The sequence below is a fragment of the Mytilus californianus genome, unplaced genomic scaffold (genome assembly GCF_021869535.1).
Source record: "Mytilus californianus isolate M0D057914Y unplaced genomic scaffold, xbMytCali1.0.p SCAF_8, whole genome shotgun sequence".
NCBI lineage: Eukaryota > Metazoa > Mollusca > Bivalvia > Mytilida > Mytilidae > Mytilus > Mytilus californianus.
Genome location: NW_026262734.1, coordinates 8,738,914 through 8,756,695, shown reverse-complemented (window position 1 = coordinate 8,756,695; position 17,782 = coordinate 8,738,914). Strand labels below are relative to the sequence as shown.

The 17,782-nt window shown below is 32.5% G+C and overlaps 1 protein-coding gene across 5 annotated transcripts in view; it reads left to right on the top strand.

Annotated features, from left to right (window-relative positions):
* LOC127710526 (hemicentin-1-like) overlaps positions 1–15,044 on the top strand; it is a 29,631-nt gene extending 14,587 nt beyond the window's left edge. For all 5 annotated transcript variants that reach the window (XM_052216451.1, XM_052216449.1, XM_052216453.1 and 2 more), the window contains 10 exons: positions 2,318–2,359; positions 2,936–3,259; positions 5,204–5,485; positions 6,433–6,714; positions 7,295–7,585; positions 9,500–9,778; positions 11,081–11,527; positions 12,214–12,327; positions 13,137–13,170; positions 13,981–15,044. In XM_052216451.1, coding sequence (XP_052072411.1) covers positions 2,326–2,359; positions 2,936–3,259; positions 5,204–5,485; positions 6,433–6,714; positions 7,295–7,585; positions 9,500–9,778; positions 11,081–11,527; positions 12,214–12,327; positions 13,137–13,170; positions 13,981–14,365 — 2,472 coding nt within the window. In that variant the 5' untranslated portion in view covers positions 2,318–2,325 and the 3' untranslated portion in view covers positions 14,366–15,044. The remainder of the gene's footprint in view (positions 1–2,317; positions 2,360–2,935; positions 3,260–5,203; positions 5,486–6,432; positions 6,715–7,294; positions 7,586–9,499; positions 9,779–11,080; positions 11,528–12,213; positions 12,328–13,136; positions 13,171–13,980) is intronic.
* Positions 15,045–17,782: the final 2,738 nt, after the last annotated feature.

The following is a 17,782-nucleotide window of genomic DNA, read 5'->3' as shown; positions in this document are numbered from 1 at the left end:
ACGATTAAAAAAAAAATCAGAATAAAACAATTTATTTTTGAAAACACAAGTTCTCCTTTTACACAAGATGAATGCTCGATACTTTATTTTTAAATGCAAATTTGGGATTTTGTGGTTACTTGCCTAGTAACATAAGCATTTTATGATTGGGTAACATTTGTTTAATACGAAAATAACTCAGCTTGTCTATCGGCTAGTCCAGCACACAATTCACCTATTTGATTTAGTTGGTTCCTTTGATGTCTCCATAAAGTTCCAACGAACCAGAAAGTCTTTAAACGTGTTATTGCGTGTTCAACATACACACGACACTCAGACATTCTTTTATTTAATTTTTTACTTTTCCTTTTTCCCCTCGGCATTGTCCGTCTTAATTGATGTCTCTTATATGGTGTAACAATTGGTGCACGGTTCGATAACTTTTATCAGCTAAGATTACATAATTTGGAGGGAAATCTAAATCCATCAATATTTTGTGTTTCTATTTCTTTTCTGACAACTTCTGTTTACTTATGTTCAATTCTTTTATTTGCTGTGCTTACAAACAGTGTGAATAAGAGGATCCTGGAGTGCGACAGGTTCAAACCGAATCTTGCGGGGTTAAACATGCTTGTGAGCGCTAAACCCTTCTCTTAACCTTGGACAGTGGTGTAAGTTGTAACTGCACAACATAATTAAAACTTCAAAAATCAGTTGGAAATGGCTTGACTAATTATATTGACAGGAAGCACAAAATATCAACTAAAATGAAGACAAACGACACAAAGAACCAATATTAGAGTACTCGCAGTTACTTCCGTGTGTATAAATAAACTTGAATGATTTGTTTGTTTTTAATGATTTTGAGCTCGCTTTCAGTGAAAGTGAGTTTTTTTTTTCTCTAATAAATAGTAGGATTGAATTGTCATAGTTATTCAGTTCAGGATTACTAATCCTCGAGATTATCAATCCTAGATCACAGATTATCAATCCGAGATCACAGATTGTCAATTCGAGATCACAGATTGGCAACCCTAGCTCACGGATTAGCAATCTGAGATCACAGATTAGCAATCTGAGATCACGGATTGTCAATCCGAGATCACGGATTACCAATCCGAGATCACGGACTAATTATTTTTTATGTGTCCCTTTATGGCTTCCGTAGTTATACGACTACACCCTTTTACCATTGGTTTACATAACGTTAAAACAAGATAAATTATTCACAAGATTGATATTAATTGATCTAAAAATGTATTTATTAAACCTTTTTTGGTTCTTAAAAATATATTTGATCTTCTCCTGTGTACTTTAATACATATAATTATTTAAGATTAACCCCAGCGGTATCAAACACGCACATATAGTTAACAAAAAAAAAAAAAATGATGGAGTGTTTATAATTTTTCAGATGGTCCCCACACCATATTGTGTTCATCTTCCATCCAACACGAGCGACAGCAGTAGTGTTGATTTTTCTTTGTCTAATAGGAGGTTTGGAAAGCTGTAGAACATGGCAAATGTGTTTAACGTTTTCATGTGTAAGGGGCTTGTGTTAAATCAGAAATAAGTCAATAAACAATTTCTTTAAAAAACTTTTATCGATAAACATGTTTTGATACACTAGTTACACAATTGTAATACGGGTGCAATGCCCTTGATTTACATAGATGAAGATTCAATTTATTAAATAATCGTTCTTCATGATCATCCGATTTAAAGTAGTTTTCTAATAAATAAATAGTATAAATAACACTAAACTATGATATAGATTTGGTTGTTCGCAGTAAATTGTTCTTTTCTATTGCAATCAACATTATGATCTTATATTTTAGAGTTTGAACTCTATACGACTCATTTATTCATATATCTGACAAGAAAAATGCAAACATTATATTATAATAGTAACTGTAGGCACCTTCGGTGAACAGACAGCTCAAAAATGTCTTTATTTAGAATAATCAAAACTCAATCCTTTTAACCGAAAAAGAATTTCACGTCATATATATCAAACCAAATAACATGAGCCCGTTTTACAACTGCTTTTACCAGTCTTAAACATATAAATGGTTAAACTATTATACAGAAAAAAACAAAATCTGACTTACTAAGCACTTTTAAACACATGAAATATTTCTGACAAGTTAACTTAGAGGTCTCATTACAGCTACTTTCCCATCAGTTTGACGTAATTTTGTCTTGTATGTAGTGTACTTCAAACCCATATTCTCTCTTTTTCTTATGATCTGATAAATATTGAATATAATATACTTGTTTTTATGTAATTATATATGTTTTTATGTTGTTTTACATTTGTAAATAATTTTAATAATAGGAGGCATCATGGTTATCCAAAGAGTCATTTTTGTCACACAAGGTAAGAGTTTTCCTCGATAGAAACAAATTGTTCATTTTTTTTAAATATATCGGCAAAATGTTTTTGAAACAGAAAAATCCTTTTTACACTCGAAAATGGTAGGTTTGATAATAAAAAATGTATTCACACGAAAAAATGCGCAATACCAACATCAAAAAGTTTTGATAGAAGGAAAAAAAAAAGATTTAATGAGACTTCTCAACAGTCGCGTTCACTCAAACTTAAAATACGGTAATAACAGATCAAAAAGAATACCAAAACACTGCTTTTATCATGTTTATGTTTACATCAGTCTCGTCTTTTCATCGCAAGAGAGGGTAATTTGAGCGAAGTTCTTATTTTCAAGATAAATGTCCTTTAATACTTGCTAATTGCGGAAGAAAAACGTTTTGACAAAAAGTCCACAAGGCATATTACTCGTTAATTTCTTTATTTTACATGATGCTAGCTAATGTTAATAACTTGAATAAGAACTACTAGGTTTTTCAACCTTGACAACCCAAGCGTATCAGTGTCATATTGGTTAACAAACAATTGTTACCGTCATTTACCATGTTTTTTTTACTTTTTTTCAAGTGTTCTGTCTGCTGTATACTAACACAAATGGTGACACTTTGTATATAAAAGAGGGATCAAACACGACACTGATTTGTCCATTCAAATCAACAATTCACAAAGCACAATGGGTTGGACCAAAATCTCTAACAGCTTACAGTGATGGGTCACATCTAAAGAATATACTGACTAATTATGAAAAACTACGTATTACTGGAAACAATAGAATTGGAGAATACAATTTGGAAATCAACAACTTTTCAGCTGCAGATGAAGGACACTACCGTTGTAATAACATTAATGGTTCATCAGCCGTACATGTCGACTATTATTTAGAAATTTACAGTAAATCTATAATTAATAATTTATTGCTTTATATTTCCTTAAATTTAGCAGTTTTTTTATTTGATATTTTGGTAATTGATAAAAATGTATTACCATTTAAATTGGCAACAGAAACGGAAGCCATACAGCTCCCTAACGGGAGGGATTGTACTTGATTTTCATATGATGAAGACATAATCTTTCAATCAGTTTAATTGAGGTCTGGAGCTGGCATGTCAGTAATTGCTAGTAGTCCTTTGTTAATTTATGTATCATTGTCATTTTGCTTAGTTTCCTTTGTTACCTATTGTGACATCGGACTCGGACTTCTTTTAAACTGAGTTTTACTGTGCGTATTGCTATGTGTTTCTTTATTCTACATTGGCTAGAGGTATAGGGGGAGGATTGAGATCTCACAAAACATGTTTAACCCCGCCGCATTTTTGCGCCTGTCCCAAGTCAGGAGCCTCTGGCCTTTGTTAGTCTTGTACGTTTTTTAATTTTAGTTCATTTATATGTTTTGGAGTTTAGTGTGACGTCCATTTTCACTGAACTAGTACACAATTTTATTTAGGGGCCAGCTGAGGACCACCTCCGGGTGCTGGATTTTCTCGCTCCGTTGAAGACCCATTGGTGGCCTGCTCTTTGGTCGGGTTGTTGTCTCTTTGACATATTCCCCATTTCCATTCTCAATTTTAGTGATGAACACTAAAGTAAAATAAACATGAATCCCTTTAAAACAGAACTAGGAAGGTAGATCCTGTTGCGATAGTGGCATTTGAAGTGTTTCAAAAACAGTAAAAAATCGGTCTTGTGTTTCATTTGGTGATTTCAAAATAAAATGACAAAGGCACGTGGCATATAGGCGTATTTTCGCAATAAAAAAAAACATCATCGTTTTATTTTATACTGTTCAGTTCAATGATACCTAAAAACATATCACAAAGGAAAGTGGGATGGAGATAGTTTTGCTAGATGCTAAATCTATGAAATTATGAATCATTCGGCGATTTGAAACCTAACCCAAACTAAAGTGTCTTTATATGTTGCAATGTTTTACCACTGTTTCAGGTTAGGGTGAAGGTTGGCGCCTGTTAAAATGTTTAAACCCGCTGCATTTGTTTGCACCTGTCCTAAGTCAGGAACCTTTTGTTGTCGTTTGTTGTTGTGGTTCATGAGTGTTTCTCGTTTTTTATATAGATTAGACCGTTGGTTTTCCTGTTTGAATGGTTTTACACTTGTCATGTTTTTGGCCCTTTATAGCTTGCTGTTCGGTGTGAGCCAAGGCTCCGTGTTGAAGGCCGTACTTTGACCTATGAGGGTTTACTTTTTTTCAAATTGTGACTTGGATGGAGAGTTGTCTCATTGTCACTCATACCACATCTTCTAATATCTATAGGCTTGTTCTTTTAAATTTTTGTACAATTTACATTTCTTAAAATATTTGTTACAAGTTTATTCAATATACTACACGTAAATTAGTAACAAATTTTCTCACGATTTCATTGATTGATTGGTTGCTGTTTGCTTTAAGACCAGTGGCAAACATTTTGTTTCGCACATTCAGTACGGGAACACATTAACAATTAATACAATCAGTTTATAAAATGTGGGTCAAGCGGAATGAAGGGCTGAAAATATCGGCCGCAATCGGATAAAAAGGCTTTGCTAGTTAGTGATATCAGAGAGTTGTTGCAAGGTTTATTAACGTACAGAAAGCGCGTAACTTTCTCTACACGGGATATTGTATTAGACGTCTAACTCTTACAGAACGTGGCTGTCAATTTCCACATTTTGCACAGCCAAACGGACGCACCAATTCGTTAAGTGTTTTAAAAACTGTAACACTACTAAGGAAGTAAGTAAAATGACTCAATTTCTCTTGGTTTAACTACATACCTGTATCACAAGAATTCAATTTGTTTCGTGGCGAAAAGTTAACATACTAATTCTTTGTTATATCAGGGTCACCAAGCAATATATCAGTGATGAATACTTCGACAGATGGGCTACTAGAAGTAAATGAGGGTCAAAGTAACCTGCTATCATGTACTGTAGAGAGCGGTAACCCTGCTGAAAATATGATGTGGGTACATAATGACTCAATACTGGTTTTTGGAGGACCTAAATTTCTTGTGTATGAATTTGTTCCTGTGGTTGCCGACCATTTACAAATCTATGTTTGTTTAGCAAACAATAGTAACACAGAAGCTACAGTTGAATACCATGTCCAAATTTACGTGAAAGGTAAACTATTAAAACGCTTGTGTGCAGACACCATACATGTATTGTTGACTTTCACAATCATTTGTACGACATTCCAAAACTACGATAAACGTGACATTTAGCTTGCATTTCTCACTTGTGTTGGAGCTGATAAAAATTATTTTATTTTCAGTAAATGGATGTTTGAGTTATATTTTCTCAAATGTGTCGTGTCATTGTGTTTTTCTTACATCTTTGTGTGTGCACAAAATCCAACAAAAAGAACAGAACAATCAAAAATTGCAATTGAATAATTTTATTATGTTAGCAGCGTTGTTTTGTTTTTACCAATTTGTCCTTGGTTGTTTATGTCCACACAATGGAAACAAATAGCCTGTATATGTACAATGTGCAAGTTTATCTAGAAACAGAGACACTGTGGCTTATATATTTGTCATTTAACTAATCTTTATCGTTTAATTCCTTGTCTTTCTATTCATTCTACTAGAAATTCTAGTAAATCTAATTTGTACAGAGTTAGTTTAACTATTACACTGACAGTAAGGTAATTATTGGTCGACCGATACAATATCCCGTTGTCTCAACTCGCTAGCGACATGTTTTTGTGGTCTTAGATTGATTTTAAGATAGCAGTATACTAGTAGTCGTCTGATCTGTAATTTTTTTCTGGTTGTGTCCTCTTTCCGATGGTGACATTGTGACTGACTGCGAATAAGCATTGCAGGAAGATGCCACACTTTAAACTTTATCCAAAACAATCTTGTTGATAAAACCACCTGTATGCAGAAATAAACATTTGTAGTTCTAAGTGAACGTTGTATAATTTATTATATCATCCTAGAGATGCATGTAATATTTTACTTTTGACGTTAAGCAAACAACAATCTATCATTTTTTTATAACAATTTTGTAATATAAATTCAATTGCATATATACACATTTATTATCTGTTTGGTTAATTTCTATAGAGCTACCATATACAACTATTCAACCTGTTGGTTCTACTGTAATTGAAGCTGCTAAAGGGAAAGACATTGTTTTGAAATGTGAATATACAACTAACGTCAAGCCGTATAACCTGACATGGATATTTAATAATGACACTATTTTGAGTGAATCTTCAGATAAAGTTACATTAAATGGCACTTTACATTTAACCAATTTAAGCAGAAAAAACACAGGGACTTACCGATGTAACGTTCACAACACAGTAGGGATAGGGAATGCTGAAGTAGACGTATTTGTAACATGTGAGTACTTTATTTAGATGATTTTATTTTCATCAAAAGACAACACGATAACCAACAACAGAAACTTTTCGAACTCACAACCTCAGTGTTGACATGCTGATAGTAAATTGATAGTTTAGCACACACTTACATATAATAACATAACATAGTCAACACGTCAGCAATGTGAGATTGTCGCACAAGAGTATTACTGTGATAGAGGTTTAAAAATAATAATCATACAAAAAATTGTATCCATGCATATAACTTATTTCTCGCTTGGGTACTAACTATCATAAGTTGTATTTGCTATTTTTATGATTAGTACCAAAGTAATCCTATGAACAGTTCATGCAATCTGCAATGACTTAATCCTGTAATGTTATTTTGCTTCTTAGTGAAGAAAAACGCTAGCGTGCTTTGAATATCCTGAAAATAGAAGTGTGCTTTCTTTTTTGAAAACGTTTTGCACCAAGGAGATAAAAAAAGCCCTTGACTAGCACGTAAACATCTAGCAATGTAATACTAACCTAAATGATACATTTTGTATCAGCAAGAAAAATGAAAAAAAGTTATTAAAAGCATTTCTATTTTACCTCAGATAAGCCAGAACTTGCTTCAAATGATCCTTTCGTTTTTCGCACTGAAATCGGAAAACCAGCACATATTTCAATTCCGATAAGAAGTTTTGAAAAACCTACTGCTTCATGGACTCTATCAAGTGAAGAAAGTCTTCAAGTAGGTTTATTGAGTGTTAAAGTAACACAAAGTGACATGTTTTTCATTGAGGGGAAGATAGTTCCAAGTACTCATCATCATTTTGGAAAATATGGAATCAGTGTAAGAAACAGAGTTGGAAGTATTCACGTAGAAATAACGCTTACTTATACAGGTATAGTTACTCAGTGGTCATAATATATAAAAAAAAAAAATTATTATTATATTTCTGAAAAAAAAAGGAGACGTATATGGGGTTTATTTTATTACGACAGCAATCAAATAGCTAAAAAACCAAAGACATTTGTAGATTCTTGAGATAAAACTAGTAGATTTCTACTTGCATGACAAACACGACGGGTGCCACATGTGGAGCAAACACTGTTTACCCTTTCTGAGCACCTGAATTCACGCCAGGTTTTGTTAGGGTTCGTGTTGCTAAAAATTTCGTTTTCTATGATGTGTTTTTGCCATGGCGTCAGTATTTTATTTACTTATGAGTTTTGAATGTATTCTTGATATATCTTCTGCCTCTTTTTTCATATACGGTTTAAAAAAAAATATGAACGACTAAGTCTGTTATATTTCTGCAGTCGTACATACGTTTTAATCTGAAACTGCCATTTTGATATAATTCTTATATGATTTGCATATCTTCAAATACTTGAATGTGATTGGTACGTTAGATTTTGCCCTTTGTTTCAGATGTTACCAAAATCTACATTCGTAACACTATGTCGATTTCGCTGTAATATACTCATGCGCATTACAAATCAATGAAATCCTGATGTTTCAAGAAAACTGAAATTGAAAGAAAAAATTACAAATGTTCTGGTTGAAAATTATAAGGATTAAACATATTTAGTGTTTGTTGTTGTGTAAACTGGAATTCTGACACAAGCTTTTCATACAACTTTCGGAGCTTGATTCAGTTTGTGGATTAATCGGTTCCAGTTTACATATCTAGAAAAAATGGGTCGTATTCTATAACGAACACGAAAAAAATATCTGAACATAAACCGAAGCTAGGGCCTTCTTAAACTTGCAGTGAGGTGATTTTATTTGCTCAGTGTTACTTTAAGGTAAAGGTTAGCAATAAAAGCTGTTCCATTGATTTTTGTATTTATTTTGTGCATGTACTGATTTTGTGTCATGTATGGATACCCCATATCCTTTCTTTTCTATTATAAAACCATTCTAAAATATGTTCAGATAAGTGTCAAATATATATAGCGATAAATTCGGTAACGTCAAATTGTTTTGTTTGCAATGAATTAGGGTTACTAGTATATTATTTTTTTTTATAATAAATCAATAAAATAAACAAACAAATCGACTAAATAACAAAACAATTACGTTAATTATAACAACAGATTCAAATCCTGTATAAGTTTCCTGAATTTAAAGGCATTTCAGTAGTTTTGTTTTTGTTTTAGAACCTTATATATGGGACCGCAAACATGAGTAGAACATTTCCAAATTGACTGCAGTAGAAACACAAAAGTATCTGAAAAACGAGTTTAAAAACTGGGAGTATATAGCAGATCTTTGATTATTTCTCATATTTTCTGAGACTCGTGACTATATAAGTAGTGCTTAACGAATTGCATAGACAGCTGCCTATTGCTGAAGACTGTTTGTTGCCCGCTAGATGGCTTTTGGTTCCTTTTATGGTTTAGTTGCTGTCTCATTCAATTATACTCCATGTCTCCATTTATTTACTCATATCGATATGCGATAGCATAATGCTGTAAAACTGGTGTAATTCCATAATTAAAGCAATTCAGAAAAAACATGATGGCAGGATTGAGCGTGTAGTCCGATGGTTCACACTGGTTGCCGCCTGCCATTGTTTTTCTTTCGTTTCATGTAATTTGCTTAAATTAAACTGTTAGTTTCTCTGTTGTAGTGCTTCACTGGCCAGGTATTTGTGACATATTTCTTAACGTTTTGTGTTCTGATCACTCTTGACGACTGTATCTTTATTTATTGTTGTGTCCATCAGTTTGTTTTGTTTTGAATTGAAAGTTGTCTCAGTGGCAATCATACCACATCTCCTTACATTATACTGTTCACTTTCTTTTTACAGACCTCCGGGTTTTGACATCTCCAAGAAGATACAGTTGCAGCACAGGGAATTCAACATCCATTAATTGCTTCGTCAATACGAATTTATACACCAAATGGTCTTGTGTTTGGGAACACTTTTACAATAATGAATTCATACGGTCTTTGCCATGTACTGTAAAAGATGGCGTCTCTCTCTTACGTTTCGAATTTTGTAACTACATGGATACTGGCATTTATAAATGTATTTTGGAAACACCAACATGGAATTTTTCTTCCAACGCAGAACTGTCTGTTAAAGGTGACAAAATTATGATAAAACATTTTCTGTTTAAAATGTTTGATCAAATTTCGCAACAACAAATAATAAGGCGATTTCAAAAAGAGGAAGTCCACAAAAACTGACAAAATCAAACTCTATAAATTAACGGAACAAGTTAAAAACAGCTGCCATATTCCTGACTTGGTACATGCATTTTCTGAAGAAAATGGTGGGTTAAACCTGGTTTTATAGATAGCTTAACCTCCCACTTGTATGACAGTTGTTTACATCATGAGCATCACAGAAGATACATTGATTGTCGAAATGCGCATCTGGTGCAGAAAAAATGGTACCGTTTATGTTATTACTACCACTAGGTCAATGCCTCTGCTGGTGGACTGATAGTCCCAGAGAGTATCACCTGCCTAGTAGCCAGTACTTCGGTACTGGCATGAAAATACGGATTTTGTGTTATTTAAATTTCCTGTTACAAAATTTGTGAAATTATGTAAATTTAAGGAATGCATCTCCCTCATGCAAAGCTCTGATTCCTTGCCCGGCTTTGGCTATACTTGTTTGTCCTTTTTGGTTTATAGCTCTTCATCTTTTTAATAAGCTTTGTATTTTCAAATATTTTGACCTCGAGCATCACTGAAGAGACATTGATTGTCGAAATGCGCATCTGGTGCAGAAAAATTGGTACCGTTTATGTTATTACAAGAATAAATTGACTACGCTAAAAATTCTTCAATTTTGAATTATCTATAAAAAGTTACACATTGACAGCTTGTTGAATTTTGATTTAATTGCTGCTTCATTGTCGTAAACCCCCTTCTTTTCTTTTATCTATACAAAAAGTGTGTATACTGTCACTATTAACTATAGGCAGAACTTTGATTTTCATAACAGAAAATGCATTTGTTATAAAAAGTAACTTAAAATGTTTATCAACGTTTTATTTTCGTTATTGGATAATGCTATCTTGGATAATTGAAGTGAGTTCAAATAACAGAGCATAACCTAGCGAATATGCATTGATTTGTTTTCATAATATTGAAACATATATTTTATTAAGACCTTTCTGAAGCTTCTAGTCAGTCCCCTTAACTTGTATATATAATGAATAAACAAAGGCAACTATAAATACAACAAAAAAGAAGTCAGAGCAAAAAAATAACAAAAAACAAAAAACAAAAACATACAAAGATCATCCCAATAAAAAAACGCAACCCTCCGCCCCCTCCAAAAAAAATGCTAACCCCAAAGCAACAAATAATGAAAAAACACAAAAACCCACAAAAGCAAATCAAAACAAGAATTAACGAATACTTTAAATTTCAGGACCACCAATAATATTGTCAAGCGTAGTTGAAAGACATAGAAATAACATCGTAATATCAACATACTTTGTGTCATATTCTCCAGCTAAGGATATATCTTGGTTTTTCAATAACGGAAAAAAAGAAAGTCACATTGAATCAAACTCGACGATATATAAAATCTTATCATCTGTGTCATCTGCTGATATCACAATTTACGATAAAAAGGTTCACGTAGATTGTATAAAAACAGATCTGAAATTGCTCGACTCTCACAGTGTTAAAGAGGGTTGGTTTGTATGCCTCATAAGGAACAGATTTGGTAGTAGGGAAACCGTTTTTAATACAGCGCACAATTCTATGCTTAGAACACTTTTGAAAGAGTCACTTATGACAACTGATAGTCACACAGATAACATATTATACAGTAGTATGTATCCAGTGAATTCGTCTGAAGTAAACGATGAAGGTTAGTTTTTTTTTCCATTTACATTTGCAACTCAACACATCGATGTCATTGTAATAAAAGCAAACTTACAAACCAATAAAAAATTTATAAGAATAGAAATTGTTTTTTCACTCAAAAGTTGACTTTGAAACTTACATAATAACATTAACGGTACCAATTTTTCTGAACCAGATGCACATTTCGACAACAAATGCTCGAGGCCAAAATATTTGAAAATTCAAAGCTTGTTAAAAATACGAAGAGCTTATAAACCAAAAATGACAAAAAAGTATAATCAAAGTCGGGCAAGAAATCAGAGTTTTGCCGTGAGGGAGATATATTCCTTGACTTAAAATACTTACCAAAATTTAGTCACAACAACTTTTAATAACACAAAATCTGTACTTTCATGCCAGTACCGATGTACTTGCTACTGGGCTGGTGAAATCCTCGGAGACTAACAGTTCACCAGCAGATATCGACCCAGTTGTAGTAATAACATTAACGGTACCAACTTTTCTGGTGAGAAACATGTCTATAAAACACATGCAACAACATAAAGAGACAAAGGCAAACACGCATATAACCCGAAAAGTATCTGTTCAGACCTCATGAAAAGATGAGATACAAAAAGAAATGAGGTAATTCAAAACTTTACACGTACTATACATGTATTAAAGAATAAATTGACCATTGTATCATTACAGTAATTGATTCTGCAAAAGATAATTCCACAGTCATATTCTTGATAGGTGGACTGACTGTATTTGTTGCCTTGGCATTAGCTGGTGCAATGTGGCAGTACACAGCATTTTTGAAAGGTATATATATGTTCATATCTTTTAAGATACGTATATGTGAGCTTGTTCAAGTATATGTGCCAATGAATGAATGAGGATCTGGATAAGGGGTCACACAATTCTGTATTCTTTAATTTTTAATCTATTTTTCTCTATTCCTTATTTGTTTTGCCCATTATCCTCTTTTCCTTATAAGTTTTGCTGGTTATCCTTTATTCGTTATATATTAATACCCCATTTTTCTCTAATCTTTATTTTTTGGCCTATTTTTCTCTATTCTTTATTTTTTGCCCATTTTGCTGTAGTACTCATCTTTATATTCTGTGGTCCATTATTCTCTATTCTGTCAACCCCATCCAGACCCTCATGACTAAGATTTTTAAAGTAAAACGTTTTACTGTTTAAATTTTTCGATGATATAAGCTATATTGTTTATTTATAAAATATAGTAAGTAAGATAATGTATGATGCCTTACAATTGTTTATATCCACAAATCTGATTTAAACATGAGTAACACGACATGTGTCACTGAGGAGCTTCCTCATTATAATTATCATTATCTTGTCATGTTACTCGTGTTTAAATAAGATGTGTAGCTTTAAACAATTGTAAGGCATTTAATCAGTAGGGATTTTACCTTTCAATTTACCCTTTTCCTTATTAAACATGATATAAAAGAACGTTTGCGATAGAAACAACACCAACTGCATTCGTTAAAAAAGGCCAGACCCTCTTATCGCCAAGAAAGACGTTATAATTCTAATATTTTTCATTAGAAAACAAAAACCAATTGTTTTAAATTTAATGTATAATTTTGCATTTTTTACAGGAACAACAACCATTCAAACAGAGATACAAATAAGGTGAGTTAAATAGTACAATGTATACAAATTTATGAAAGACACTGTTTTACCATAAAACAGTTAATCCTATGAAAAAAGACGTGGTATGGTTGCCAATGAAACAAGTAACCAGTGTCTAAGTGACGTGTATGTAAAGTAGTATATAGGTCAACGTACGGCTTTCAATATTTAACAAAAAACATAACGTGTAGTCGGCTATAAAAGGCCTTGACATGAAAAAATTGAAACCAAAAACAACGACTTCATTTATGACCCTAACAATAAACGGAAAAAATACATATGACAGTCCATTTTCGATTAGGGAATATTAATGTACTTGTAAAACTCTTTTTTATGGATCATATCAAAGGAACGATTGGCAACTACAATGTACCAAGGGACTGACAATATGTCGGTGAGATAAGTAGATAAGTATGTCCAAAATTGCTTTATTAACACTTATTTGTATTAAAAATATATCACTCCGTAACACTGTAATTTCCACCTTAACTAAATGGACAATGTGCATTTTCATAATTGTATGTGTCGTTTCACATGTACTAGTAGATTTCATTGTTTAATTAATATGTAGATGGAATTTATAAATTAAATTAATGGTGTTGAAATCATTTGAATTTAATATCTATCATATGTGCATATTTAATCTAGTCTTGTTATACAAATTGAACTCAAATGTTTGAGCACGTCCGGTATTAATATAATAAAATTTAAAAGTTCGCTTAATTCTACAGGTTTAATAATATGGTTTCGTTAAAATCTGTAATACTTTCATTGCTCAGTAGATTTTTGTTTTATTTTGTTTCTTATTAGTAATGGCATTGCCCTTCAGAATGTAAGATGTTCAACGTCATCGGACGATATTTATGAAGAAATCTGCAACGAAAACTCTGAAGCATGTCAACTATCTATATCCGGACAAGAGGTAGAGGAAGAAATCGACGACAAACGTTTGAAAGTCGCGGGAAACAGTATATCTGACCCATACACAAATGTTTACGAGGATTTGAATGATGCACCAAAGGAAAGGAATCAAAACAGTGAAAATTATAAAACAATAAGTTCTGAAATGCCTATTCTAGATCATTCAGACGATGAATATTACCTAACCCCAGGACCAGCATATATGATTGTTATTGACCCTGATCAAGAAAAGGGAGTATCAACATGTGATACTAGTGGCTCTCAACTAAATTGATTTGTTTAATATTCGTAACAATTCAATGGTCATCATAACCGATAAAATTACTTAATCATTTACCATAGTTCTTTAGCAAACTTTGTATTTTTGATTTAAGAATGGCATATAATAGAGATGAGAAATACAACGATACACGATTGGACATTTGGATAGTCATTTCACAACAGCAAATAGTTATAACGTCTTAGAAACATCACATTATTAACATTAGTACTATTATTATTAATGTTTTTCTTATTATTACCAATACCCTTCTTACTATTATCAATATTATTCTTGTTGATACTAATATCCGTCTTATTATTATTAATATTATTCTTATTATTACTAATATCCTTCTTATTGTTATTAATATCATAGTTATTATTATTAAAATCAAACAAACCGCCACAATAACGCAACAAAAACATACTTCTGCGTTTAACCCGGATATCGGAAATATCCACTGTAGCTGCTTAATCAAAGAGCTTGGGAGCTCTGAGGGAAAAGACGGCCATTGTTTCTTTTTTTCCGGGTATCAATATTTAGAGAGAGAAAAATGCAAGTACAGTTAAGCTAGCCACTGTGAAATATTATGAATTTCAATAAGGTGGACGCGGTAAGTTTTTTTTTCTCATGAGGCAATGTTATCTATACTCCCAAATAACTAACTTAATAAAATGACAACAAGAGTGCACATGCTGAAATGTCTTGCCTACTTTACTTGATTAAATTAAATTTCATACCATACACCAAATAAAGTTGGCCTATTGCATATACTCAGAAACTGTAAGCCAAAGTGCCAAATAAACAGACCTGATCGTCAAAATTGAACATTGACTAAATTAATGAACCGTGAAAATGAGATCAAGGTCTTATGTCCCTTACCAGACAGACATGTTCACCTTACAATCATTCCTTACAACAATTACAGTTGACCAATGGCTTACAGTATTTGATAAATGGACAAAACCATGAAAATTTGCCAGACAGATATGTCTACCTAACAATCATTCCAAGATATATACCAAATGTAGTGGCCCTTTGGCTTATAGTTTCATAGATAGAGCCCAAAAAAGGGAAAAATTTAAAACATTGTCCAGTGAATTAAAAAAAAGAGGTTATGGTTAGATGAAACCAGTCAGACGAACATATACACCTTACATTCATTCCATACACCAAATACAGCTAATCTTTTGCTTACAGTATCTTAGAAACAGACCAAACTACAAAAACTTAACATTGACAAATGAACCATGAAAATGAAATCCAGTTTAGATGAACCCTGCCAGTCGAACATGTACACCTTTCAGTCATTCCACACACCAAATATAATTGACATATTGCTTATAGTATCTTAGATACAGACTTGACCACGAAAACTTAACATTGGTCACTGATCCATGAAATGAGGTTGAGGTCAGGTTAACCATGACTGACGGATATATGTAGACCTTGCAAGCATCCAATATACCAAATATAGCTACCCTATAACTCATAATAAGGGAGTATTTCACCGCGACAAAACAGCTAATACAAGTATTCTGAGAGTATTGCCTGGCAATACATAGTCCCCTACAAGTTATAAAAATTCATTGCACTGGAACAACTAACTTGATCTATAACTTGTCCTGGTATTAATATGGTTAAACTATATAATGAATATCGAATCAAAATCTTCAAGCATGACGAAAAAAGTGTGGAAAACTGATTATTAGCGTGAATTTTCTTAGTCCGAGGACCATAACGCTGTAAAAAAAATCATCCGAACCGAACAAAATTCAAATTTCATCTGTAACTTATCATTGTAATACTATATACCAAATACCAAATCAGTATCTTCAAGTATGATGAAAAAAAAAATGTGGAAAACTGATTAATTGCCTGAATTTTCTAAATCCAAGGAACATCATCAGATCGGAACAAAATTCGAGCTTGATCTGTAACTTGTCATGGTAAACTATATACCAACTATCAAGCATGACGAAAATAAAAAGCGCGGAAAACTTATTACTTGCGTGAATTTTCAAAGTCCAAGGACAATACCTCTGCACATAATCATCAGACCGGAACAAAAATCAAATTAGATCTGTAACTGGTCATGATAAATAAAGGCAACAGTAGTATACCGCTGTTCGAAATTCATAAATCGATAGAGAAAAAAAAACAAATCCGGGTTACAAACTAAAACTGAGGGAAACACATCAAAAATAAGAGGAGAACAAAGACACAACAGATACACTAAAATGCAACACAAACAGAAACGAACTATAAGATAACAATAGCCAGTTTCCTTACTTTGCACAGGACATTTTAAGAAAAAATGGTGGGTTGAACCTGGTTTTGTGGATAGCCAAACCTCCCGCTTTAATAGCAATGTTAAATATAACACTAAAATGACAACATTACATTACAAGACTACAATACAAATAAATGGAAGAACATACAGGACTGAGAAACACAAATACACAATACAATAGTACATTACGACAAGCTAATAGTTATCAAAGGTGCCAGGCCTAAAGATGAAGAGCCTTGATGACCCAAAATTTAAAAAGTTGTGCCAAATACGGCTAGGTTATCTGCCTTGGTTAAGAAAATATTTAGTATTTAGAATAATTAATATTTTTGCAAACAGGAAATTTATAAAATATAAAAATGACCATATAATTGATATACATGTTAACACCGAAGTGGTAACTAACTACAGAATAAGAACGAATACGTAAAACAACCTAGATCAGCACATAAAAACAGCACAGCCGAACAACGCATTGTATGTCAGCCGAATAGATCGACGCACAAAAGTGAAGTCACAGGTAAATTTATAAAAAATTCCAAAAAATAGGATAGAGTTCAAGATTAGGTTTTTAATACTGATATTACATGTATTTAATAACAATGAAAATTACAATACTTATTAATATAAAATTGTGTTAGTAATTAGATAATTAATTGTATTATCTAGCTATGTCGGTTTTTCTTCTAAATCAAACTGAAAACCAAATACATAGTGTAAGTTTAGTTGACCCAAACTAAAATCTTATAAATGAACTGGGTATAAATTATCTTTACACTCACACACGAATAGAACAGAAAAAAGTAAGAATTACAACTAAAAACGATAAGACATTTGACAATAACAAATATAACATCAAAACTAAATACAAGAATTTTGGATAGCAAAAACTATATACCAAATATCAAATCAATATCTTCAAGCATGAAGGAAAAAAAGTGTGGAAATCTGATTTGCCGGAATGAAGGATGGACTGAGACAGACGGACGGAGTGCAAACCTGAACTTCGTCGATATAAAATATAAAGCTTTATATACAAATAGTTTATGCCGTCGCTGCCGCTGGTTTGTAATCCCTATGTATTGCATTCCGCGACTTTCGACACAGTCTTTCCAATAGAATTTTGTATCTAAAAT